Source organism: Manacus candei, unplaced genomic scaffold (genome assembly GCF_025592945.1).
Source record: "Manacus candei isolate 608988 ecotype Guabito, Panama unplaced genomic scaffold, ASM2559294v1 h1tg000139l, whole genome shotgun sequence".
Classification (NCBI taxonomy): domain Eukaryota; kingdom Metazoa; phylum Chordata; class Aves; order Passeriformes; family Pipridae; genus Manacus; species Manacus candei.
Genome location: NW_026138187.1, coordinates 820,359 through 845,513, shown reverse-complemented (window position 1 = coordinate 845,513; position 25,155 = coordinate 820,359). Strand labels below are relative to the sequence as shown.

At 47.5% G+C, this 25,155-nt stretch overlaps 1 protein-coding gene across 1 annotated transcript in view; it reads right to left on the bottom strand.

The window, feature by feature from the left end:
* KDM5B (lysine demethylase 5B) overlaps nucleotides 1-25,155 on the bottom strand; it is a 55,558-nt gene that overhangs the window by 1,274 nt on the left and 29,129 nt on the right. The window contains exons 12-26 of the mRNA XM_051771641.1: nucleotides 23,267-23,429; nucleotides 22,149-22,268; nucleotides 19,511-19,705; nucleotides 18,775-18,956; nucleotides 18,133-18,257; nucleotides 17,673-17,823; nucleotides 13,772-13,886; nucleotides 11,439-11,794; nucleotides 9,956-10,094; nucleotides 7,978-8,157; nucleotides 6,978-7,136; nucleotides 4,687-5,172; nucleotides 2,617-2,728; nucleotides 1,186-1,340; nucleotides 219-545 (exon numbers count right to left, since the gene is read on the bottom strand). Coding sequence (XP_051627601.1) covers nucleotides 219-545; nucleotides 1,186-1,340; nucleotides 2,617-2,728; nucleotides 4,687-5,172; nucleotides 6,978-7,136; nucleotides 7,978-8,157; nucleotides 9,956-10,094; nucleotides 11,439-11,794; nucleotides 13,772-13,886; nucleotides 17,673-17,823; nucleotides 18,133-18,257; nucleotides 18,775-18,956; nucleotides 19,511-19,705; nucleotides 22,149-22,268; nucleotides 23,267-23,429 — 2,965 coding nt within the window. The remainder of the gene's footprint in view (nucleotides 1-218; nucleotides 546-1,185; nucleotides 1,341-2,616; nucleotides 2,729-4,686; nucleotides 5,173-6,977; nucleotides 7,137-7,977; nucleotides 8,158-9,955; nucleotides 10,095-11,438; nucleotides 11,795-13,771; nucleotides 13,887-17,672; nucleotides 17,824-18,132; nucleotides 18,258-18,774; nucleotides 18,957-19,510; nucleotides 19,706-22,148; nucleotides 22,269-23,266; nucleotides 23,430-25,155) is intronic.

Here is a 25,155-nt window from a genome sequence, read left to right as displayed (position 1 = left end):
CAGATGTTCTGACGTGGCACAGCTGCTCCAGGGGACGTGGGATCAGTCCTACCAAACCTGACCACAGGAGCAGGGGCAGGTGGGATCAGTCTCACACAGAGACTGGCCCTGGGTGACCCTCATGAACAACAGCGCTTCTGCCGTCAAACGGTTCCCGGGCAGCTCCTTGTCCCAGATCCCAGCACTTGGAACACCACTGTGGGTGTGCCTGCACTGACCTCCTCTCCCTCGGGCTGGAGGCAGTTCAGGGCTGGGCAGATGGCATCCTCGTCCTCAGAGTCCTCCTGCTCGGAGAACGACATGTCTGAGGGGACCAAGTGACTCTCGCTGGAACGCTGCAGCTCCAGGAGCCGCTCCCGCTCTCTCTCCAGTTTGTTACTGCACAGATCCTTTGAGTGACTCAGTTTCAGTTTCTTCTTTTTAGGTGTTCTCATCTTTTTTACTCTCGCTCTCTTCTCACCGCAGAAGGTCTCTCTCTCAAAGCGCCGCTTCAGTTTTCTCTCCATGTAACTCATCCCATCCTTCTTGCCTCGGCAACACTCATTCTATTGGAAAGACAGTTTGGCAAGGTTCTAAGTATGCAACTAACACCCACTGTCCTTTTATTCCATACCTGATTTTTGGAATAGGCTTAAGTGCAGTATTTGACAGTGCTGCCTTTTCAGCAGCCTGAGAGGAGCCAAGGGCAGGGTCAGGTCCCAGGGACAGAACTTAGAGAGAAAACTACTCTCATTTCCTGCCTCTGAGCCAACAACTTCCACGGCAGCTCTCTTGGAAAACCTCCACACAGGACAAGAGTCAAGTATTCAAGGCCAGGATGGGGTTTGGAGCAACCTGGTCTAGTGGAAGGTGTCCCTGCCCAGGGCAGGAGGTGGAATGAGATGAGCTTTAAGGTCCCTTCCAACCCAAACCAGTCTAGGATTCTACAATTCTATGAAATCAGGACAGATGTATTTAAAGAACAGAGAGTGACCATAAAAACCAGATCCAAACTTCAAAAATATATCAGGCCACAAATTATATTCAATAATTTGTAACCAATTTGTTATCAACTTCTTGATTCCTTTTGAACAAGGAAAATGTATTTTCATGGAAGCGCAGCCACAAACCCCTGTAAAGCTCACGGGCTGAGGCAGAGCCCCTGCCCCATAGTGACCCAGCCCAGTGCTGCTGTTGGACACTTGCCTTTTCGTTTGTGGGTGCCCCTGGTGATCTCTGCTCTGGCTGCAGAGCAGGGCTCTGCTTTGTGAACAGGGTCTGGTACAGCTCCTGGATTTCGGGCAAAGAAACCTGCAGCAGCTGGGCCTCCATCATCAGCTCATCCAGCTCGGTGCTAATGACTGGTGTGAAAGACAGAGAGAACAGGGATTCTTCAGTGCCAGCACTGATGAGAACTGCACAGATAATGAAAATTCTCTGGTAGCACATTAAAAGATGGTGAGAGGCTTTAAATCCGAAACTGTATGAATCAGCTCTTATCTGTTCCCCCTTGACTGCTCCTTTTTAAGAGCAGGGTTAAAAGGAAAGATAAAAGCTTGCACAGAAGTTCCTGCACTGTGGCCCAGCACCCTGCCATGCTCCCATTTCCTGCTGGTTCAAGGATAAGCCATTGCCATCGTTCCTGGCAACTTCTCCTGCTTCTGGAGATACAAGAGTGTGATGATCCCCTCACTACTGAACAAACTGCCTGAGATCCATAAGCGAAGCCAAGACAGGAGAGGAAGGAAGGCTGAGAGCATGAGCCTGGCAACTGAGTCCTGCTCTACAGTCACCACTCACTGCTGCTGCCAGCTCCAGTTCCAGCTGGGGAAGTCAAAATGATAGTGTAAATAACAGCTTTTTAATACAGTACAACTCAAACGTGGCCTGAAAAATAAACCTGGTGACACAAGAACTGCCTTATTTGATGTGAACTGTGACATTGCACTGAAATGTCTTGCGTAACACTGAGCTGCACTGACTCAAAAGCTTGAAGGTAAGACTTGTGTCCCTTGAGCATTATGCATCAGGAGGCAAGAAATTATTAATAACTTCTTTTACAGTCATCAAATGATGCCTGTCTGTTTTAGTCCAACCCACACGGTCTGAGGTGGGGAGAGGGCAGAGCCTGCACTGAGTGACCCTGGCACAGTAGCCCCCACAGCAGCTGAGGGAGCTCCAATCTCTGCCTCTGTGACAGTTGTGCTGCAGCAAAGCTTCCATGGACTCATGTCCTGTGGATCAAGTACCCCATGGCCTCCTCCACCATCTCCCTGCTGTCCCCATCCACCTCCTACATGTCCAGTGGTCTGTCCCCTCCTTTCTCCCTCCTGCAGCTTGGCTGGGGCCACAGCCCATGGTGAGCTGTTCATGTGGGAAGGGGCCAGCTCTCCTCATACCTCTTGCCCCATTGTGCCACATCTTTTCATTACATGTGGGAAATCTGTATCCTTGAGCAATGCACCCCTCTGCCAGAGCTGGACATTGAGCTCCCAAGTTGTGAGGGGATGGAGGAACCATCAGATGTGCTGCCTGCTCAGCCATTTCCTGGTGACCAGGACATGCTGCCCCCTCCAGTAAACACAACGAAAAAGAAAGGTGGGAAAAAAAACCCAAATCAAAGTGAAGATTACAAACCATGAAGTGGGATGCAGTGCTGTCCTGTAGAGAATGGAGAATGCAAATAGATGGTTCTGTTATCCCAGTCATGAGGCATGGAGAATGACATTGCTCCAATTGTCTGGGACACCTAGAAAACAAAATGCACACCGTTTCACTAAATGTGTGGTTTGAAGTTTGGAATAACTGTGACAGAACCACCACTTGTTTCTCTTACTGAAATCTTGTATCTCGATGTCCTGATGGGACCAGACACCAGGTATCAGCCCTGCTCTGCCTGTGCATGGACATGGCAACAGCAAACCCTGTGCTCCCAGAGCCAGGGCCAGCGCTGCACTGGCACTGCCAGAGCCATCTCACCAGCTGCCTTCCACAACACCCTCTCCCTCACCAACCCTAGTGCCTGGGCCCCCTGCAGAATCTGGGTCTCTTCAATTCCCACAGTTGCCTTCTAATGAATTTTTCAAACTCAACCAAAGGCTCCACATTCCTCACTTTGGCCGGTGCCAAAGCAGCCCAAGTCCAGTGGTTACTGTGAAGAGCTTTCTCTTGGGGAAGTGAGGGTTGGATTAGCCCAGATGACAGGGAAAACAGAATTGGAACAGGACAGCCAGCCATGCTGAGATACTGGATTCTCCAGAAGACCACCTCAAATCCATCAAAACTGAAATTTCAGCTCACACCTGTGCTGACGTGGCTCTGGAGGCCTCCCCTGTCCTGCCACAGCACCACTGGCTCCAGAAGGGTCCCTGGCTCAGGCACAGAGAGGGACCCAGGCTGATGCACAGGGTCAGATGCTCTTCTACTGAGCTTCCCAGGGACCTTCGATTTGGGAAATGCAGTCACAAGGACCTCCACTAGCTCTGCCAGAGATACCCTGATTTGGGAGGTTAAATGACCTGAGATCCACACCCCTCAAAAATGGTTACACTGCTCTCAGGTGGGAGGAACCTCATGGTTCCATGCTGAGCTAATACCAGTGTGCTAATAGAACTTAAACTCTGTTTCCATTTCAGGCCCAAACATCAACTTACATGCCCAAATTCCAGGCCTATCCTTTTCAGCTACAATAGTTGATCTAGTAAAAAGATACTTTCAGACCTAAATGACCTGAAAAATTCTCTCAGCTGTCTAAAGATACTTTTAATTTCTAAATCTAGGCTTGCTTGCTTGAAGAATTTGGTCACCACAAGCCACTGGTACAGCTGGGTGACTGAGAAGCAGCTGTAACACTCCCTCAGGCATATGTGACATGTTTTGTCCTTTAATGCAACTGAACATGAAAACACAAAACCAGCCTAACAGTAACTGGGCTGGACTAAGGTATTTCAATCAAAAAGGAAAAGCAACAGAGTGCATTCCATTTCGAGGTGTTTCATGTTCTTTATACTGCATGGAGCTTTTATTTATGATTTTTTTCTGCATTTGTTATCTCAGGAAAGCTGTTTAACTGTTCTCTGTGCTTCTTGCTGAAAGATCTTTACTGGAGGAAGACAAACTCCCTCATGACTCCATCTGAAACAGCTACTGTGGCTCAACTCAGAAATACGAGCAGAATATTCAGCTTGGGAGAGGGCTAGTGGAAGTGAGAAGAAAGAGGAGCAGTAAGGGATGAAGACACTTTGTTAAAAACAATCTTGTCTGAGAGCCAAGCTGGTAACACACAGGACAGTTTGTGCCTCTGTTAGTAATTCTCGACACTTAAAACTCTCTTTGAATACTTGTAAGAACAGAATATAAAGACTGATTGAATAATGACTAATAAGCACTCCAGAAACAACAGCTCCAGCAGCTCTGTGTGTTGCAGCAGAGTGTAGAAGCTGGAGGAGGAGAGGGGGGAACAGGTTCTTTGGGAGGAATTGTTCCTGGACGTCAGCAGAAGGGGACACGAAGCTGCTGCTGGAACACACACACATCCTGGTTGATGGGCACAGCAGGACCCAGCTCCCCACAGCTGTGAAGCAGGACACGAACCCTCTGCCTCAGCGGGATCTGCAGGGAGCTGCACTGAACCCAGACCCAGAACAGTGTTACACCTGTCCCTGCTGACCCCACCTCCCAGCACCAGGAAGCCCAGCCCAGTCTCACCTTGTTTGTCTCCGGCAGCTGGCCCGCCGAGGGCTGCCACCGGCTGTACAGTAATCCTGAGCCAACTTTGTCCTGGATGCGTTTGAGATTCCCTGAATATAACATTTGTTGTGCTCTGTGCTGCCAGTTCACAGTTCTCTCGATCATGTACCGCAGGGCGTCCCCCTCAGGCAGCCTCACGCGGATGCGCTGCAGGGAGGCCAACAGCGGCAAGATCTTCTCTAGAGGCGGCTTTTCGGATCGGCGGCAGTGCGGACACAGCCACACCCGGGGTCCCTGCGAGACGCTGGGCACCGAAACACAGCCGGTGTGGAAGAACCCTCTGCAGAGCTCACACTGGATCATGGGGGCAGCCGGCTCCTTCTGGCACAGACACACTTTCAGCTCGGCGTCCTCCTCACTCGACAGCACCTTCACCTCGTTCGCCGCTCGCAGGGCACGTAGCGCTTCCATCTCCCTCAGCCGGGCTTCTCCAAGCGTGGCCATCTGAAAGGGATCCAAAGGTCATCCCCAAAGGAACACTGCTCATTACAAACAGGGTGCCCTCTGCTCCATCACTCTTCAGACATGCCAGCAACTGTCCCAGACCACCAGCGACTGTCCTGGACCGTCACAACACTCCCCACACCCCTGCAACGCCTCCAGAGCTCTCAACCTCTGAACTGCAGCTCTAGTGGAGATGGAGGAGCAGTGATGGGGATGGAGGGACAGCAGTGGGGATGTGGTGTGACTTCAGTTCCCTTCCATTTTCTCATAAGGCCCAGAGATACAAAGCTTATTCCTTTGTAATAATACAGCTCCTAACCCCCTCTCTATTCTAGTCCTTTGTGTTTTGTACTAAGAAAAACATAGCCTGCCTTAAAGCAGCTCAAATCCTGAAGAAGTGCAGGTTTGGATTGCGGGTACTTCTCTGTGAACATTAGTCAGACTCTGGATAATCATAAAAGGTGCCTGGGCAGGTTTCACAAACACAAATGCACCTCCAAGCCCCTGCTCTGCACACACTGCCACTGCTCAGGGCCATGCCCTGACCTATGGACTTGCTATGGGGGTTGTGAAGAGCAAGCAAAGTCCAGGTGTACCCTGAGTGTGCTGTTTGCCCTCTCTACACCTTCTCATGATCCTTTTTTCAAGAATCTTTAGGATTAGTTACTATAAAGACAGTAATATATTTCAGTTCCATAAAGGCTGTTCATAGCAGCTGCAACTAATTAATTCTATGCATTTTATTATGGGTCACAACTTATGACAGGAGGGTTTATCAATACATACAAAATGGTTATTTCCCACATCATGGCTTTCAGGTGTGACGCCTGGACTAAAGTCAGCCCTGGAAAAATGAGACAGCTGTGTCCATCCTGGACAGATGTGTGACTAGGGCACAGCACATTGTGACATGCACACAGGTGCTGAGCCAGGCCAGGAGTGCCCAAAACTCACTGTGGGAAGGTTCTGGTTCCCTTTGTGTGTCAGAAGAAACCCTGCCACCCTGAATGACTGCACTTTCCCAGGTGCAGCCCGTGTGAGTGCCCTGGATCTCCTTAACAAGAGGTGATGCAGTGGCAGAGGGACAGGTGGGACTGGGGACCCAGCCTGTCCCAGTTAGTGCTGGCTCTAACTCTGGCCTTCAGTCAAGGGAGGCCAAAACCAATGCATGTACAGGTTTTAAGTAATTGCCATGGGTCAAAACTTAAATGTCCCACATTAAAGGGACAGTTACATTCAAACTCCATCCATTGAACCCACTGCTCGTTACCCACAGGACTTCATTACCTGACCACAGGGGAGGCTCTGCAATAGGTCTGCTGGGAGGATGCCCTTTCCCACCAGCAGACTGAGTCTGCTCCACCCAGAGTAGTGGTTTAGTGACTCCATAATACATGAGGTTTTCCTTTAATTATTCAGAGTGTTTATTTTAATTATAAATGGTGCTGCGTTATGGTGTTCTTTGAAAGGATCAGACCTGGGCAAGCCTATCCCATCTTTAATAAGGTTTAGATATGGTGGGGGAAAACAGGTCTCTATTTTTTGTTTTCCTGTGCTTTGCTTGGCTACAGGCACTGCCTGGCAAACTGTGAGGCTGCTTCATGCACAAAGCAACACACATTTCCATTGAAAGCAATTTTGGGAAGTCTAAAGCAAGCACAGAAAAGTGCAGTCCCAAAAGTCCTGCGGAGCAGCACAGGAGGAGGAATAGGGTGAAAGCCACACTTCTGCACGGGGGACGAACAGAAACAAGGATTCAAGGAACTCAGAGGAAGCTCCATTTTGAAAGTATCTGTGCCACGTACCGCGGACGCCGTGTCCTTGCTCTCAGAGAGCGCCCGCTCCAGGTCACTCAGCGTTTCCAGCTTAGTGCTTTTCTTCTTGCCACTCGGCACTGGCTCCTTCAGCTTCTTCTGCTTCCTCTTCAGACTGAGCATTCCGATGTCACACCAGGGACACAACACCTGAGGGACAGAACAGCAGTGTCACAACTCCAGGGTTCCTAACGCACCGCCCTGCCCTAACGCAGCCACAGGCGACTGGTGAGAACTGAAGTTCCTGCGCTTATTCCATCCAAGATCTGAGGGACTAGGATGAGGTTATCTGGAAGGTGGGGACAGCTGGAAGGTTGAAACTTCAGTTTTATAAAATGGCCAGACCCAAACACCCTGCATTTCACCCAAACTGCTGGTACACAGAGACACCCGAGATGCTAAACAGCCTTCGTGGGACTGAAACTGCAAACCCTGGAAAAAAACAGATTCCAGGGACTGCCCTGCATTCCCATCTGTCCTGATGGGAGAGGAGGACTGGGGGAGTCAGAGGGGCTCGGTGTAGGGCAGAGTGTGGATTGCTCAAGGACTGCAGGTGTGACACCACCCCCTCCAAATGCAGAGGGGCAGAGAATGCAGCTACAGCCTGACACCGAGCCTGAGGAGGATGGAGCAGGTATGAACTGCACACCTGCAGCTCGGCCTGACACACTGGAGTAAATCCAGAGCCACAGATCTGTCAATATTCCCATACTAATATGGAAGATGTCAGACACTGGCACTGCCTGCTCTTGTTAGCTACTGATTAAGAAGAATAGAGAAAGCATACCTAAATCTTAAGCATATCAAAATTTTAAAACTATCATTAAAAGTATTGGTCGCTAATGAAAATTATATTAAAATAATTCATATACTTCTAAAGCAATTCTGCAAATATACTTAATATTTCCTGCTCCTTCCTGAGGTCACACTGTAGCTCTGTGTACCTGTGCTGTGACTGTCAGGGCTGATCTCCAGAGCTGGGATCTCTTACCTCCAGAAGGGAATACGGGGAGTTCTCGCACAGGAACGTGTTGGCTGCACATTCCTTCCATGCCTGCACTTCGGACACCAGGGCCTCCAGCCTCGGCAGGTAATCCAGGTGCACTGGGATGGAGCGACCTCTCGTGACAAGCTCCGCCAGCGTGTCCAGCACAGGCACACGTCCCCCAACCTGCAGGGTTGTAAATTAGGAAATCCTCCATGTACACAGGACTGAGCACTGCCCTGAGTCCCAGCAGCCACTCAGTGAACTGAAGGCAGAGCTCGTAAAAATGAATTTACTGCTCAAACACCTCAGTCACCTCCACAGCTGTTAATCCAACATTTGTGCTGCTTGTGTGTGTCAGTCAGACTACACAAACAAAACTAACACCACACTGGGGGGTGGAAGGAAGAACACACTTCCCAAATGACAAAAAAACCCACAAAAAAACCCCAGAGACTGCCAGCAATATAAGCAACCACACAATCTCATGCTCTGCATTCACAGCAGAAAATGGAAATATTCTGAAATCATAGAATCACAATCATTAACGTTGGAAAGGACCTCCAAGATTATCAAGTCCAGCCATTAACTCAGCACTGCCAAGGCCACCACTAACCCACGTCCCCAGGTGTCACGTCCACACACCTTTTAAATCTCTCTGTGACTCCACTAACCCTGGGCAGCCTGTGCCAGGGCTTGACCACCCTTGCAAGGGAAGAAATTTTCCAAATATCCAACCTGAACCTCCCCTGGTGCAACTTGAGGCCATTTCCTCTTGTCCTGTAACTGTTACCTGGGAGAAGAGCCTGACCCCCCCCCCCGGCTCCAGCCTCCTGTCAGGTAACTGTAGGGAGCAACAGCACCAGAAGTCAAGTCCAACCCAGTCCATGCCAGGCCAAGAACCACCTCCAGTATCCCATGTGCCATTCCCTTGGCAGCCCATGCCTCGGGCCATGCAGGTCCAACACACCCAGAAGTGAAGTGGCGCCAAGATTTAATTCCAGAGGTAATTTCTGGAATGGGTAGTGATGTGGGACTGGAAAACTACTCCCCCAAAGCAACCCCAACACCTCTAGCAGCAACATCCAAGCTACCAACCTCCTGATACCGAGAACATACGTCACAGCGACCACAGGCATTTACTAAAACCCTCACAGAACTGAAGCAAAAATTCTTGGCACAGACAGACACATTTTTCCATATCCAGGAGGCAAAATTTCAGTGTCCAGACCAAGAAATTTTCAAATGTCATGAGTAATTCACTTAAGACCTTTCAAGAAAGCCCTCAAACAAAAGTTAGTATAATATGAACTTTATTCCTTCAAAATATTTAAGCCCAGGACAATTACTTTTTAAATAAAAGCTCAAAAGAAGTTTTTATAGAAAGCTCAGTTTAGGCTAAAGAGGCTTGAAAATACTCCTAAGTCAGATCAGAGTTCACTTTATGGAAAAAACACGAGGACAAATAAAAATATAAAAAAATATTTGGCAACTTATATTAAAATGTGAAATCTGGGCTATCCCAGTGCCACCCTGGCCTGATCTGGAAAGTCTCAACTGACCTCTGGCTCAAGCACTCGCAAGGCTGAGCCAGGAAACCACTTCTGTATCACCAGACTGTACCTCAGTGTGGTACAAAAGTGTGATTAGCAGGGAATTGTTACTGAGCAAAACTGACCTTAAGGTAAAGTTCCATAATACAGCATCTTTTTAAGTTGAGATTTTTGCTAACAGCTCCTTTACAGATTTGATTGCAGTTAGCTGCAAAGGTGAAGGAGCACAGATCAAGTGCAGAACCAAGCAAAAATCAGGGCAGTGAGTGTAACTGCACCATGGCCAAGGGAACAGACAGCACAGACACAGCAAACACAGAGCACACCCGGGGTCTGGAGCCCCAGAGCACAGCCAGGGTGCAGAGGGTGGCTCTGGTGACCTGGGCAGGGTCACTGTCCCTGCCCAGCAGCCACGAGCACAGTTGATGTACCTGCAGAGCCTCCACCTCCTGTATCCAGTCCTTGGCCTTCTGCACCGCGTCCTTCAGCGCCGCTCCGTTGGGGAGGTAGGCTGGGATCTCCTCCAGCTCCTTCACTGCTGCTGCCAGGCTGCTCAGGGACTGCCGGGGTCTGGGGAGCACAACAGCTCAGATGTGAGATGCTGCATTACAGAGGGGGCTCTTCTACTCACCAGGGCCATTAAAATCAGAGGGTCATGCCAAATAATGGTGTTATGTCCAGCCCTGGGCTGCACCCAGCACAGCCTGGGCATCGGGAATGCAGGGGAGTTTTAGAAATGTTGGCTCGCTCCAGGCTCCTACTAGAAACATTCTCACTCAAGGAAGATTCACCTTTCATTAACTTTTCAATGACAGAACCCTGGATCCTCAAACACTCACCAAAACCCCAACCAGCAGCAGCTGAAAGATTCTGCTTTAGAGGGTTAAACCGCTGAAATTTGGCTTTTCTCTACTTCCCAGTTTGATTTTGTGGTTTTAGAAAGGTACAAACACAACACAGTTCAACATTGGAGGTTAAACCCAAGTTTAGTCAGCTCTGTGTTCTATTAAGTTATTTTAAAACACTGTGGTTAGTAGTGGGTAAGAGATACTCCCATGCTTTTCTGAGTGTGAGGTTGGGGCAAAATTGGAAAAAAAAGAAAGAAAAGGAGAAAGGAGAAAGGAGAAAGGAGAAAGGAGAAAGGAGAAAGGAGAAAGGAGAAAGGAGAAAGGAGAAAGGAGAAAGGAGAAAGGAGAAAGGAGAAAGGAGAAAGGAGAAAGGAGAAAGGAGAAAGGAGAAAGGAGAAAGGAGAAAGGAGAAAGGAGAAAGGAGAAAGGGAAAGTCGAGAATCTTGAAGGGAAAAACCTGGCACACAAGTTTGCAGCACCCCCATTTTTCTTTAGAAATCAGGAGGTCAAAACAAAAAGCAAGAAAATTTTTCTTAGTAAGGATGTATTTGGCCTATTTCCTTCTCCCCTGCACCAAATAATATGGAAAAGTCTTCTCCTTGTTAGTTAGAAATAGTCCTACATGGACTATAAATTTTACCCATTGGTGGTACATATCTAAGCTCCATCTGGACTCACATCCTCCAGCCTGACACTGGGTGGGAGAAGAAGGTGAAAAAGAAGGAAGAAGCATCTTAAACCTCTTTCTTGTGGTAAAAGGAGAATTTGCATAATGATGGTGGAGCACCGCAAACACGGCAAGGCAACCAAAAATGACTCCATGCCTGGCTCTCCTTCTCCAGCCCTGCAACCAAAAATGACTCCATGCCTCACTCTCCTTCCCCAGCCCTGCAACCAAAAATGACTCCATGCCTCACTCTCCTCCAGCCCTGTCCCTTCTGGCTGGAACAAGCTTTGCCTTCCTGCTGTGAAGGATGAACAAAGGGGAGCCTCTTCAGGAGTCATGGCACTTCCATCTGGAACAGCTCATGGAATTCCAAAATGCAACACTGAGGTTCAGCTCTACCTGGCCTTTATCAGGTTCCTGGCTTTGTCATCCCAGTGCTCAGACACAGTGAGGAGCTCCTGCAGCTTGGCCATTGCCTTCTCCACCGCCGGGTAGGGCGCGAGTCCCACCCCCGAGTCTATGAGACGCCTCATGTCGTCCAGAGTGAGGGAGTTCTGGTCTGAGGAAGCCAAGTGCACATCCTCGAGCCAGCGGGCCTGCTCCAGGCGCGTCCGCAGCTCGGCCAGCTGGGGCAGGTCGACGTCAAAGTCGAAGCTGACGTCCAGCAGCTCCTGCAGCTCCGCAGCACTGGGCATCTCCTCAGAAAGGAGTTTTTGGCTTTGCTGTTGGAAAGCTTCCACACGGTCAAGAAGGTCCTGAAATACACAGGTGTGACAATAAATCAGAGAAAAATCCACTGCCAAGTCACTTAACCATGGAAGCGCAAGGTTAACCATGGAGTGCAGGCTCCTGGCAAACACCTCACTGCCACGCACACACAGTGCATGGGCAAATTATCCCAATGTCTGGAACACTTCAACTGTGTCTTCAACAGACAGTGTATGTACCAGCACCTCCTCATACATAATGTGGCCGCAAGCTTGAGTATCCCAGAACAAGGGAATTCCACCCCCAACTCCTGTGAGCTGAGACAGGTGTCAGAAAGAGGGTTGGGAAGAACAATCTAAAGGGAAACTGAGTGTGCCACAAGTGCTGCTGTCTGGCTTTGTTCTGGAATGGTTCAGAATGGCAGCTGAGGAACAGAAAAGTGAGGATTATGAAGGCTTTGAAGAACACTGGGATGCTCTGGGATTCATTTCTGCTGCACTGTTAAGGTTTTTGAGCTGCACCCCACAGTGCCAACGAGTCACAGGCATTTTAATCTCATGCATTGCTACTCTTTCTCTCTCCATACACTCTGCAGCTAATCACCCTAAAAGGTACCTCTGGGGCTGTTTGCACTTTTCCCAGGTTAAGGCACAGTCACTCAGAGCAATCCCACTGCCGAAGCTGGGATTATTCTGCATGGAGCATCCTGCCCAGTGCTCCCAGTACTGCCTGAAATGCTGTTCCTGCAGGAAGTTCTTCCCTCACAGCTGACACCTTGGCATCTTGCCAGCAAGACTGTTTCCCGGGGTGGGCAGCCTCCCCCAGCATGGAATAAAGCCTTTATAAGAGACAGATTAAATTGGGAACCTATCTCCAGTTACTGCTGGTCATTTACATTAACAGCATGATTTACATGACTCCATATAATTGAGGCTTGTTGAGGATGATATAAAGGAACACCCTGACCATATGTGTTTGCTATTTCCCTGTTCAAGAATGCCAGATGGAGAGGAACTGTTTGCATGTCTGGAATTTCCAAACTTCTGCTTTTCAACCAGCAAGAAAACTTCACAGCTCCAGTGCTATAAACAAAAAACTGTAAATAGGATTGTATCAAATCTGATCCACACACTGCAGGGCTGATAAAGCTTCTGAGGCAGTGACCAAAGTTGAGTTGAACTAGTCTACTCCCATTCAGTTACACAACACTGTCTGATCTCTCAATGCTGTATGGACACTTGAGGGACAGTTCTGGAGCTGGACACAGCATCTCCTGGTTCCAGGTGTCACAAATATGCAAAGTTCTCTCCTTTAAGACAGGAATTGCAGCTGCCCAGACTTTATTTTCCTTTTTTTTAATTGCCCCTTGGTGTGATATGCAACATTTTGGCAAATTCTGAAGTGAAATTTTGAATTACTTTCAGCTCCTCTGAGGGCTGATCATCTGGGGAGCACAGAAACAGCACCAGCTGTGCGGGGGACACAGTGACCTGACTCCCTGACAGCAGCATGTTCTCTACTAGAGCAAAGATTTGGGCAGCCTGGGCTGGGTTTGGCTAGAGTTATCTGTGGGGTTTCCTGGAATGTGGGTAGAGAACATGAGGAGGGATCTAATTACAAGATTATAAGAAAGCTGATTCCAGACTAACAAAGAATGAAGGTGATAAGAGAGAGCTCCCCCAGAGTACTGCAGGGTTTGAATGTTCTCACATTAACCTGGTTTCTCTCAAGAGCAGACCAGTTAACTGACCTCAAACTTTTAACCTGTAGTTGCCCAGGTCATCCTGCTGCTTCTCCTGCACTCCTTTATACAACACTAACACTTTGATCTGCCTGTGTAGTATAAAAATCTGCTGCCTGTGAACTCCAGCAGGTCAGAGCTCCCTTCCTGAATCCCCTGTGCACAAGTCACTCCGGCCTGCCAGTGCACAGGTTCTTGGAGCAAACAGTGAGACAGGAGATGGCTGCAGGGCAAATCCATCCCTGCAAACGCTCCCGTTCTCTCCTCCAGGATTTCCAGTTACCTTGAGCAGGGGTGTCTGGCTGAGGACACAGGGCAGGGCATAGAGCTGCCTCACGAACAGCCGCAGCTCGTTCACTGTCAGCTGGTTCTGACACTTCCCTCCTCCGGAGCGGTACCTGCAATGACACGGTTCAGCTTTCCTGGTTACCACTGGAAAAAAATAGAAATAAAATAGCTGAACTTCGAGCCCAGGTTGGACGGGGCTTGGAGCAACCTGGTCTACAGAAGGTGCCCCTGCCCATAGCAGGGGGTGGAACAAGATGAGCTTTAAACTTCCTTCCAACCCCAAACATCCTAGATTTTTTGGATTCCCTAACATCCGCTTGTGATTTCTTGTCAGTCAGGCCTTACTGAGGAATAACAGAATATTCACAAGCACCCAAGCAGCCCAGGGCTCACATACATGAGAAACCTCAGTCTGCCACAGCAGAACGAGCTATTGTTGAAACACTCATATTAAATGGGATTCTGGAACAACTACTCAGCCTGGGAAGGGCACTGGTTATTATGGAATAAAATTAGGCTTTTTTCCAGAACACAAAGCAACTGTGGACAAACTATTCAGTTATGTTGCAATAGCTATTGTAGTCAGCTCTGCCCATGCCCACACCAAAAGAGAACAAATCCCAATTCTGAATGGGTTTTATATTGACAGGTCGTGTAGGCACTTCTGAAAAATCCTCTCTACACTGAAATCAGCACTTTTATTTTTATCTAAAAGCTTTGTATCAAATGAGTGGCTTAGAAGTGTTAACAAACTGGTCAATATTAAAAACCTCTCTAAACTCAAGCCACTATTAACAAGGTCTGAGAACCCTGAACAGAAAAGGAAAGAGATCCCTTACAATGCTGGCTCCAACTGAATCCACAGTGTGTCATTTACACAAAAGAGAACAGCCCAGCAGGATATGCCAGCACGACTGGAATGTGAACACTATAAAATTAATTATAATTTACCACTCTGGGTTAAAAATAGGTATTTTTAAAGGATATACAGGATCACATTGGGAGTTCAAAACCCCATGGTCAGTTGAACAATAAAATGAATTCAAAGCCTCAGGTACAACACAGGTTTCCTTACAGTGTGCTTTGTTCTACTGTTTTCAGTGGAAGCTCTACCATATCTTCTAGGGAAAGGCACAGGTTTTTAAATACATAAATATTTATTTACATATACATATCTAAATGGCAAAACTGACTCTCACAAGACATTTTTGATAACCAGAAAATACATGAGCCTAAGAAAAAGCCAGACAGAAGCCATCCCACGTCCATCCAGGGTTATTTAATCACAAAGTTCTCCAAGCATAAGGTCTCTAAACTCTTGGAGACTAAGGAGCAGAACAAGTTTCACGAGGCCTAGAGAGGGAAGGGGATGGACAGGGAGAACATCCCTTTATGGCAGCAGGTCAGAAACACTGTCCCCTTTCAGTGCCAGGAGAATGAGGAACATGCTGTGCTCTGGCCCAATTTAGATGTTCACAGAACTTCTTCCAACCAGTATCCGGGGAGGTTTAAGCCCCCAGCACTGAGAGAAGCAGAGGAAATAGGGATGTACAGCCCATTTGCATCTCTTCAGGTAATGCAGACAAACCGGTAAGAGTGACAGGATTTAGTCTAAGACAATATCATCATCTCTCCTGGTCTTCTCCCCAGGAACCACTGTGTTGGCTACACTGGAGGAGATCCTCCCGTGTCACTGACTGCCATGACTAACAGGGACAATCTTCCCAGGGGAGCCAAGTCTCCTGCACAACTCTTCCAAATTTGGGATCAGACAAAAATGCTCAGTCCATAATGGAAAGTTTGCCAAAAGCACGAACCAAATTTTAAGCAGAATCCACAATCCTTCCCAACCAACACCTGGCACTCAGCATGATGAAGGCTGCCCAGCATCCTGCAGCTTCAGGCAGATGAATCTGTATTTGATGTAACACTTACTAAGAAATTAAACAGATATTTCTCTTCTTTATATCTTCCTTCACAGGTTATGAGCACTCCCCTCTTCAATCTTTTAAGAAAAAAGATAATCAAGTACCGTGGTTTTTTAAAACTCCTAAAAATTATGAAGACCTGAAACTGGACTTCTACCAGAAACATGCCAAAAAAAAATCCAAGTAGAAATGGTGAGAGGAGGGCTAAAGCCTCTACTAGAGCAAAGGAGAATCTCAGTCCAAGTGCTATCTGGCATAGAGCAGCTGGGAAGGGCCTGGCTGCTGCTCCCAGTTCAGCATCGAGAGACCTGAGCAAACACCAGGGATGGCAGAACCCAGACGGGGGATGCCAGAAGGAGAAGAGATGGCTCAACACCAAATGAAGGAGAAGATCAGGAGTGAACAAGTCTTTGATGATGGTGCCACAAATGTCCAGGTTGGAAGTTCCCTGCGTGGTCGAAGCCTGTGGGAGTGCTGAATTCCTCATTCCCAGTTGCAATATTTTTATGTTGCTATGACACATAAAAGCAACATATGAAGAGGGGCTTCATCCTCTTGTGTGTGCAAGACAGCAAAGGTGAATTTTTATCAAGTCCCTGCTACAAAGGCTTACACAGAGATCACCAGGAAGGAAGACAAGAATCATGTCTAAATGTGACAGCAGAATATTCTACTCCAGAAGTCCTTCCAAGCCAGTCTTTGAAGTACTGCAAGAACACAGGAGTGACAAGCTACACAGCTCCTGCTGAGGCAAGTAACATGCAGGAACCACACACGTGCAGTTCCACCAGCACAAAAAACAACTGCTCCAACAAACACCATGTTGTTCAAATCAGCAGAAATGGGTGAAAGTTGTCCAGATGGAACAAATGAGACTCAATTTTTCCTGGAGTACTCCATACTTAAGACTGTTGGACATGAGCAGTACTGTCCTCCACATACATAAAAACAACATTTTCACTGTCCCCTGAGGCTCGATGTGCCCATGGTGAGTGTGGGTGCCATGACCAATGGCTTTAAGCTGAAGGAGAGCACAGTTAGATGGGATATTGGGAAGAAATTCTTCCCTGTGAAGGTGGTGGGGCCCTGGCACAGGTTACCCAGAGAAGTTGTGGCTGCCCCATCCCTGGAAGTGTCCAAGGCTGGGTTGGTCAGGGCTTGGAGCAACCTGGGCTAGTGGAAGGTGTCCCTGTCCACGGTAGGGGGTGGAGCAAGATGATCTTTAAGGTCCTTTCTAACCCCAAACCAGTCTGGGATTCTGTGTGTGGGTGGAGAATGTGCAGTAGAAGATGGTAACTTGTGGATCCTGAGAGAAAGGCTCTTATATCAATACAGGCACAACCAGACTCATGTAATGAGGAGATCTGGCCTTGGCCTTCTGTTCTTCTGACTCTTTTCAACTTATTTCAGACATGGAAGTGCCAGCAGGACCAGGCAGACAGTTCACAAAGGACGTGTTACTCATACACTGCCCTACCTTCAAATCTCTTGAGCAAATAACCTGTCTAAAAGATTCAATATAAAGAGCAGGTATTTTTCAGAGTTTTCATACAACATTCCCACTAGCAGCAGCTCAGGGAGTTAGGGCACTTCATTTTTCCACAAGACAGAGAGTAATGAATACAATGACACCTGCAATGACAGATTTACAGCCCCCGTGGCACAAAGACAAGTGGACTGTATCTTGTTGGCTGTGACTTTGTACCGCACCATTTTTTCCTTTCAGGGAACACTGGAATAAATTTACTGCCCAACTGTCACACATGGAGCAAGAGGAGATTTGAAAGCTCAGAATGTTTAAGTTATTACACAGAGTAAAGGTGAATCTCCCTGTCAAAGACGGCTCTCTTGAGGACACTGAGAGATTCCTCCAATTTTTAAGTCTTGCAGAGCACTGGAGTCCATCACTGGCCACTGAAATCCATCTCTGGTGCCTCGATTGTGCTGCAGACACACAGTGACACTTACCTGGTTTGTCTCTTGCCGTTCAGCAGCTGCTGGGCCACCGAGGCACATTTGTCCGCGTCCTGCGTCACCAGCCGGAGGTGTCGCAGCAGGTCGTTGTCTGGAAACTTTTTCATTTCTGATTCTTCTATCAAAGCTTTAAAACTGATGAGACCTGTTGGGAAAGACATTAAGCTAAGAAGTCTCCCTCTGCCATGGATTTCCACGGTAAGGCTTAGAAACACAACACATTAAGTGCGTTTCTATTTCTACTCCAGTTTTATTTTGTGTCAAAGTGATTTACAGTCTCGTCACACAGAGACAGCTTAGCATCATCTCTGGGACTGTAACAGCTGAAACACTCACTTTAAACCATGAAATGACATATGACTTCTTTTGGCTGTCACATAAGAAAAACGTTGCTACTAAAAAACTGAAAACTTGGCCCTTTTTATGTGCTGCAGACAACAGGTAAGACGCTCACTTTTTTTGTTGTTAATTTTTGCCTCCAGAGCCTCGTTGACGTTGGAAGCCCACTCGTTGTACGACTCCGCGCGCATCTTCAGCGCGTTCATCATGGGGTACAGCTCCTCCAGGGTGTAGCGGTACCTGCAGGCAGCACAGAATTCAAATTGAGGCCTACAACCACACCATGGCTCTTCCTGAGACAATTTCAAAGTTGCAATTACTTCAAAAAGCAATTTCAGCAGGACAATTAAGGAATTGTCTTAAAGAAAGCTCCATTCACGTAGGACAAAGATCTACCAAATACCAAAGGAAAGCTGACAACAGGAAGGAAAGCTCTGAAAAGCAAAACAATATGTCCTGGCAAGGACTGGATATAAGGGACAATGACCTTGTTGCTATAAATAAAAATACAAACTAACTTAGCCAGCAATTTTTGCCATTATAGAGCAAGAAGAGCTGAATGCTGAAGAGAAAGAGGCTTTGTGTGCAAGCACAAAACAGGCCCGTTGTTATGGGGGCACTGGATTTGCAAAGGACTGAAACAGAAACAGAAACCAGCCCTACTGACAGCAAAGCAAGCAGCAGATTACCAAACCACAGTACCTACACAGACAACAATAACTTCAGATCATGGTATTATTTGCTATCTCAAGCTTACCCCACTTTGTATTTGTAGGTAGGACAGGAGCAGAGGTCCTCAACATGGTACAAGCACACCAACAATCCAGGTTTACAGGGACAATAAACTGCTGACATGAAGCAGGTGGTTTTACACTTCAAACACTGTCGCTCATCATCAGGGAACAGCTCAAATGTCACCCTCTCTGAGTCGGTCACTCCCTGCAAGACAGTGTTATATCACTTCAAAGCCTAACAAAGAGGTGACTGTTACAAAGAGGTGACTATTCCAAGCTAAAACATCAGAAAGTAAATTTATCAAAGGAACAATGAAGTTTTTAGAAATAAGATATTAAACCCAGGTAGATAGAAATTTTGGTAATGAAAAAACAGCTTTTCTGACTACATTACTGAAAGGAGAAATATTACTTTAAAAGCAACATTTGAACAATATTAAAGGGTAGGTGCTAAACCAAGGTGCACAATAAATGATTCTTTACCCAGGTGGTCCTCTGAAATTCATGACACAGGAAGGAACTACGTACCTCTAAGCCACTGACTCCCCACTAAAAGTACCAGCATGTCCTCACATCACTGTTTCAACTGTTCCTTCATTCATTATAATAAATCCCATCCCTGGAAGTGTTCAAGGCCAGGTTGGACAGGACTTGGAGCAACCTGGTCTAGCGGAAGGTGTCCTTTTCCATGGCAGGAGGGTGGAATGAGATGAGCTTTTAGGTTCCTTCCAACCCAAACTATTATTTCCAACAACTCACCAGTTTATCAACCTTCTCACGCAACCTCTTCTCCTCTTCAATCATAATAGCCATGTCTTTCTGGACTGTAGATGCCACCACAACGTCCAGAACATCTGCTTTGGAAGCCATTTTACAGATCATCTCGTCGTGGGAGAACACACAGTAGCGGTTCAGCAGCCGGTAATGCTCCACGCACTGGCGGCCCAGGGGCAGCTGTGGGACAGACGGGGCATTGGGGGGGTTCAGCTGGACAGTGACATTAAGGTGCTGACTCTTCATGCGACTGACCAAAAACTACCCCAGGGAAAGGCCAAGACAAATCTTTCTTGCAGCAATGTTCATGCTTCACAGTGTAAAACAAGAGAAATCAAGACAGCACTTTGGCCACAACAACCCCCTGCAGTGCTACAGGCTGGGCCAGAGTGGCTGGAGAGCAGCCAGGCAGAGAGGGAGCTGGGAGTTTGGATTGACAGGAAGCTGAACAGGAGCCAGAGTGTGCCCAGGTGGCCAAGAAGGTCAATGGCATCCTGGCCTGGCTCAGGAACAGGGTGGCCAACAGGTCCAAGGAAGTGATTCTGCCCCTGGACTCAGCACTGGTGAGGCCACCCCTGGAGTGCTGTGTCCAGTTCTGGGCCCTCAGCTCAGGAAGGCCATGGAGGGGCTGGAGCAGGTCCAGAGAAGAGCAACGAGGTTGGGGAAGGGACTGGAGCACAAGTGCTGTGAGGAGAGGCTGAGGGAGCTGGGGGGGCTCAGCCTGGAGAAGAGGAGGCTCAGGGGAGACCTCCTCACTCTCTGCAACTCCCTGACAGGAGGGGGGAGCCAAGGGGGGGTTGGTCTCTTTTCCCAGGCAACTCTCAGCAAGACAAGAGCGCTCGGTCTCAAGTTGTGCCAGGGGAGGTTTAGGTTAGATATTAGAAAGAATTTCTTTCCAGAGAGGGTGCTCAGCCATTGGAATGGGCTGCCCAGGGTGGATTCTGTGGTGGATTCTCCGTCCCTGGAGATTTTTAAAAAGAGACTGGATGTGGCATCAGTGCCATGGGCTGGGAACCACAGTGGTGTTGGATCAAAGGTTGGACTTGATGATCTTGGAGGTCCCTTCCAACCCAGCTGATTCTATGATTCTAAGTTGTGCACACCAGGAATGCTCATGGCTCTTGCCAGAGGCCTCTGTGGGTATGAACTGTGTAGCTGGGGGGATGTCCTCTCTGGAGAGGCTGTAATTAGGGGTAACTAAATCACCAAACCACAGCAGACTCAGGAAGACCCAAGATAAAAATACACAGAGGCCAGGGAAGCATCAGAAGGACAAGTACAGGCATCTGCCCTGCTCCCACCACTCGAGGAATGTCCCACCCCAGGCAGGTGCAGGGCACGCTGGGCCTTCTTCTCCCTGACATGGCTTGTTTATGGGGACATAAACTGTGCTGCAGCAGGAGAAACTGCTGTCTCTGTGCACTACTGAAGTCCCTAACTGGCTGCAGGCAGAGCACAGAATTCACCATGAGCTGGGCAGGTCACTCCCAGCTTTATTTTGAGGTCAGGCAGATAGTGATGTTCAGGGAACAATGAGGTTACGAGCAAGTCCAGAATGAAACTCATGGAAAGACAAGAGGAAAAACCAAACCAAACCAACTGCCATATGAGTACAGTTGTAGTGCAGAAAGCTTTCTTGCAATATTAAGTCATCTTCCTTTACTAAGTGATGTTTTTTAAATCTAACAAACTTCTCAGTTGGGCTACACTTACAAATAGCCAGGACCCTTTTGGGGGGGGGGGGGGAAATCAGGAGAAGAGCAACTTGAAATATCAGAAGCTTCAAAGGATCTTTCTGAGATCAGACAACACTGTGTGTCTTGAGTCATCTGCTGGGAAGGAAAAGTTACTTGTAACTTTGGAGCAACTCTCCTCCATTTGTGCCTATTTTAAAGACAAAGAACTTATTCACTAACTGTGACCTAATAACTGCAATGTGTGCCCATCTCTGCTGCTTCAGTGAGCTGAGTGAAGCTTACTGCAAATGAAGTACTGATCTGCAAACTTTCTGTTTCAACTTGAGAACTTTCTGCTCCCTTCTCACTGGAATGTTTTTCCCTAAAAACCTACAGCACCTCTGCTATCCAAGAGGATGCGCTCACATGAGATGCAATTCCTATTTTTTTGCCCAAGAGGACTGTTTTTAATGTGTGTTACATGTATCACTTGATTTTATCACAGAAGCTAAAAGCAGAAAACGTATCCAGGTTGATTTTGGTTTCCAGTTGCAGAAAGTACCTCTTAGAAAATTCCCAGTGCAATAAACTGGGAAATTTCATTTCAGCTTTTGATTTGAAAAGGAATTTGGGAACACAAAAAGGAGCAGACTCCAGCAGCACTGGTGTATCTTGTCCTCCAGGCATGCATGGGGCTGTGCTTTCCTCCTGCTGCAAAAGCTCCATCAGCCCTGAGATGTACAATTCCAAACCAAATCTTTGGAACCAGAGGAAACCCACAGTTCAGCGCATGACAGAAACTCCTTCAGCAAACACCACACTGCCAGTAACAGGCTTCTCCTGATCAGTGGCCTAGATTTGTGCATCAGCAGTAAATCAGAGCTGTGCAGCAGCTCAGAACAGGTTTGGAACTGCTCACTTAGGGAAAAAACTGGTTTGGAACGTACCCAGTCGACGGTGCAGAAGTTCACAGCTTCAGCAAAGTTGAAGCCCTGGTTGAAGCCGCTGTGATAAGCTCTGGGAAAGGTGATCACAAACTCCCCAGCACACTGGTTGGTCCGGTACACCTGGGAGGACAGACAGACCAGTGTTAGGTCACTCCTAAACAGAGCTGCAAGGAGAACATGGATTTCCAACTCCCAGTAACTTCTGTGAGGACTCTGAAGCGTTTTAACCCGTAAGCTCAAGAATCACAACTGGCATTTGGTAACAGGCCATGTAAAACCCCGGAAAGCAAAGGGTTCCATTCAGCCACACCCCCACTCTGAACAGTTCTAAGTCGGCTTCCTGGGCCTGGTGCACCCCACTGCCTCAGGGTTGGGGTTAGCACAGATCCAGCTCTCTCCAACGTGCAGCTGAAGGGGAAGAGAAATTGGGAACCTTAAAGTTCATACTGCTGTAAACCTAACACTGCTGGGGCTATACAAGTCAGCATGCAAGCAGTTAGGTCTTCCTGCATCTTTCCATTTTGGAGGCTACTGAAGCATAGGAGACATCAAAAATTTTGCTGCTTTTTCCAGATTTTCCTTTTAAGTCCCAAGGTCAGCTCATCAAAAGCCAATTAAATTGTAAAGGGACATAATTCCCATGAATAATCTAGTATGGAATAAGATGGAAACTGATGAAAAAAAATGTTTTTTAAATACCTAAGGACTTATCCAGGAAAAATAAGAGGATGTGGATGACCAAAAAAGGAAGAATGGGGTTTGGGCCCTTGACAGAAACTCTATGCAAAAAAAAAAAAAAAAATGGTGTCTGATTGAACAGACATACAAGAGCTCCTGCCATTGTTCCAAAGGTTGAGCCTAAACCTTCCAGCTGAGACACAGAAACAGAAATATCCAAGATGGATCTCCAGAGAAGAGTCTGCCAGTCATTTCCAAAGGCAATGATTCCACTGCCCATCTGTTGGCACTGGCACATTACACTGGATAAGGAAGATGCAGCACACATGGAAACCACCACACCATCTCTGTAACAAAAGTGGCTTCAATCATCAGCTTTAAGTAGAGTTCCAATCAAAGAGGGTTGGGTTTGGGGAGTAGCACAGGAGTCCGACACATACAGGCACCCCGTGGGCCATCAAAGTGTTCGGGTTCATTATGGTGACAAGTTGGTGCAAGAGATCTGGCTGGGACTCAAATAGCTCTGGAGCAAGCTTCTTCATTACATCCTCCAGCTGCTCAGCTGCGTACCCTGGGGCTCCATACCACGTTTTAGGCTCCCCCCTGCAAGATTATTAAAAAAAGTTAAATATAAGCAATCTTTTAAGTTACATTTTCAGTCTTCTGCTTTAAAATACACCATGTCAAAAGAAGGGCATATCACCAGGAAGGAATGCAAAGGTTCTGTACCTTCTTGAATCTTCACATTTTACACAGGTCCCTCTCCTCCAGATCTGCTCTTAACTGCCTACACTTCTGAGCAGGTACTTCAAATATTCTGGGGCGGGGGAAATAGTCTGAAGAAGTTCTCACTGAAGTTGTGCTGATTTCAGCACAACTTCAAAACATAAGCTGCTTGTCTTTTCCCATGAACACAAACTCCCTCTTGGGATAATCAACCAAAGCCAGTTCTTTCTGTCTTGTGCTTAACTGCCATAAAAGCAACACACAGGAAGTAGAAATCAAACTTCCGAATTATGCAAAAGACTTCAAGGGGAAAAACAAATCCATATCCAGAGGAGGAAAAAAAAGAACTTTTAGCACCAGCTTAACCCAAAGCAAGCCAGCTGAGAGAATTAAGGTGATGCAGATGTGTTCCAGTAGATACTGTTTCAGGCTTACACCAGCACTGGCTCACTGCAGCACTGAGATGAAAATGCCTTCAGGGCCTTATAGAGAACGAGGTTAGAAAAGGTCTTTAGAAAGGAAAACAGACAAATCACCTTATCCCAGACTCCTGAGGAGCCAGCAGAGCAAAGCTGACCCAACAGTGTTCTTTTTTTCCAGTAATCATGATGCAATTGGGAGGATTCCAAAAGGAAAGAGTGAAGTGTGAATCCAGAAGCCTATCCCTACCCTGTATTCACACAGCCCCTGTGTCGGGGGAAGAGGAAAGCCAGCAGGATGGGCTGTGGAGGGGGCACTTACACTGCTATCACAGTTGTTAAATCACTAGGCAGCCTTGGACCTGGTCACCATCGTGGAATAACTCTGCAGCCTTGGACCTGAGCATTGTCCCAGAACAACTCTAGAGATTCATGAAGACCAGCGACAGATGCAACTAAAAACCATCCTGTGTCCAGACCCAACACTGGGTTAGTCAAGATTTAGTTCTGCTCCTTGATATGTGTCAGCACCAAGGAATGAGTGACAGCAGATATGAACTGTGCTAAACTTGGACCAGGATACTGGAACTGGTGGTCTCTGGACTTCAGGAGAACAGGTAAGAGAGAGAGACACTATTCTACTGGAGATGCTGAGGTGCCAGCCCTAGGGACCAGCACACTGCAGGTGGATGAAGGTGACAGTTCCTTCTGACTGCCCCACATCCTGCCTGTAGAAATACCAGCAGCAACTATGATAATTCTTCCTCTGACCAGGACTGACATCTTATTAGTTTCCAAGCCTCTCTGAAGCAGAGATTTGTTTTTTTCTCCTTTTACCATTTCTAGAACTAACACAGGACTCAGAGTCCTGCAAGAGGACTATTGCCTTCAGCCCTGGGAAAGTTCTGCTGCTGCAGCCTGGGTCACTTGGGATTAGCTGCTCCCAGTGCTTCATCAGGACATGGGCATGTGGGAGCTCCTCCACGGCATGTGGGAACACTGAGGATGGACACACCATCCCTAGGATTTGCCAGGAACCAGTCCTGACTTCTGGAGTCTTCAGAGTTTGCAGCATTGTCTCTGCAGCAGCAGGTTGTTCAGACCAACTGCTCTGGCCAAGAACAGCTTTAACCTCAACTGCACATTCCTCTCCAATAGGCTAAAACCCCAGACTTAAACCTCTA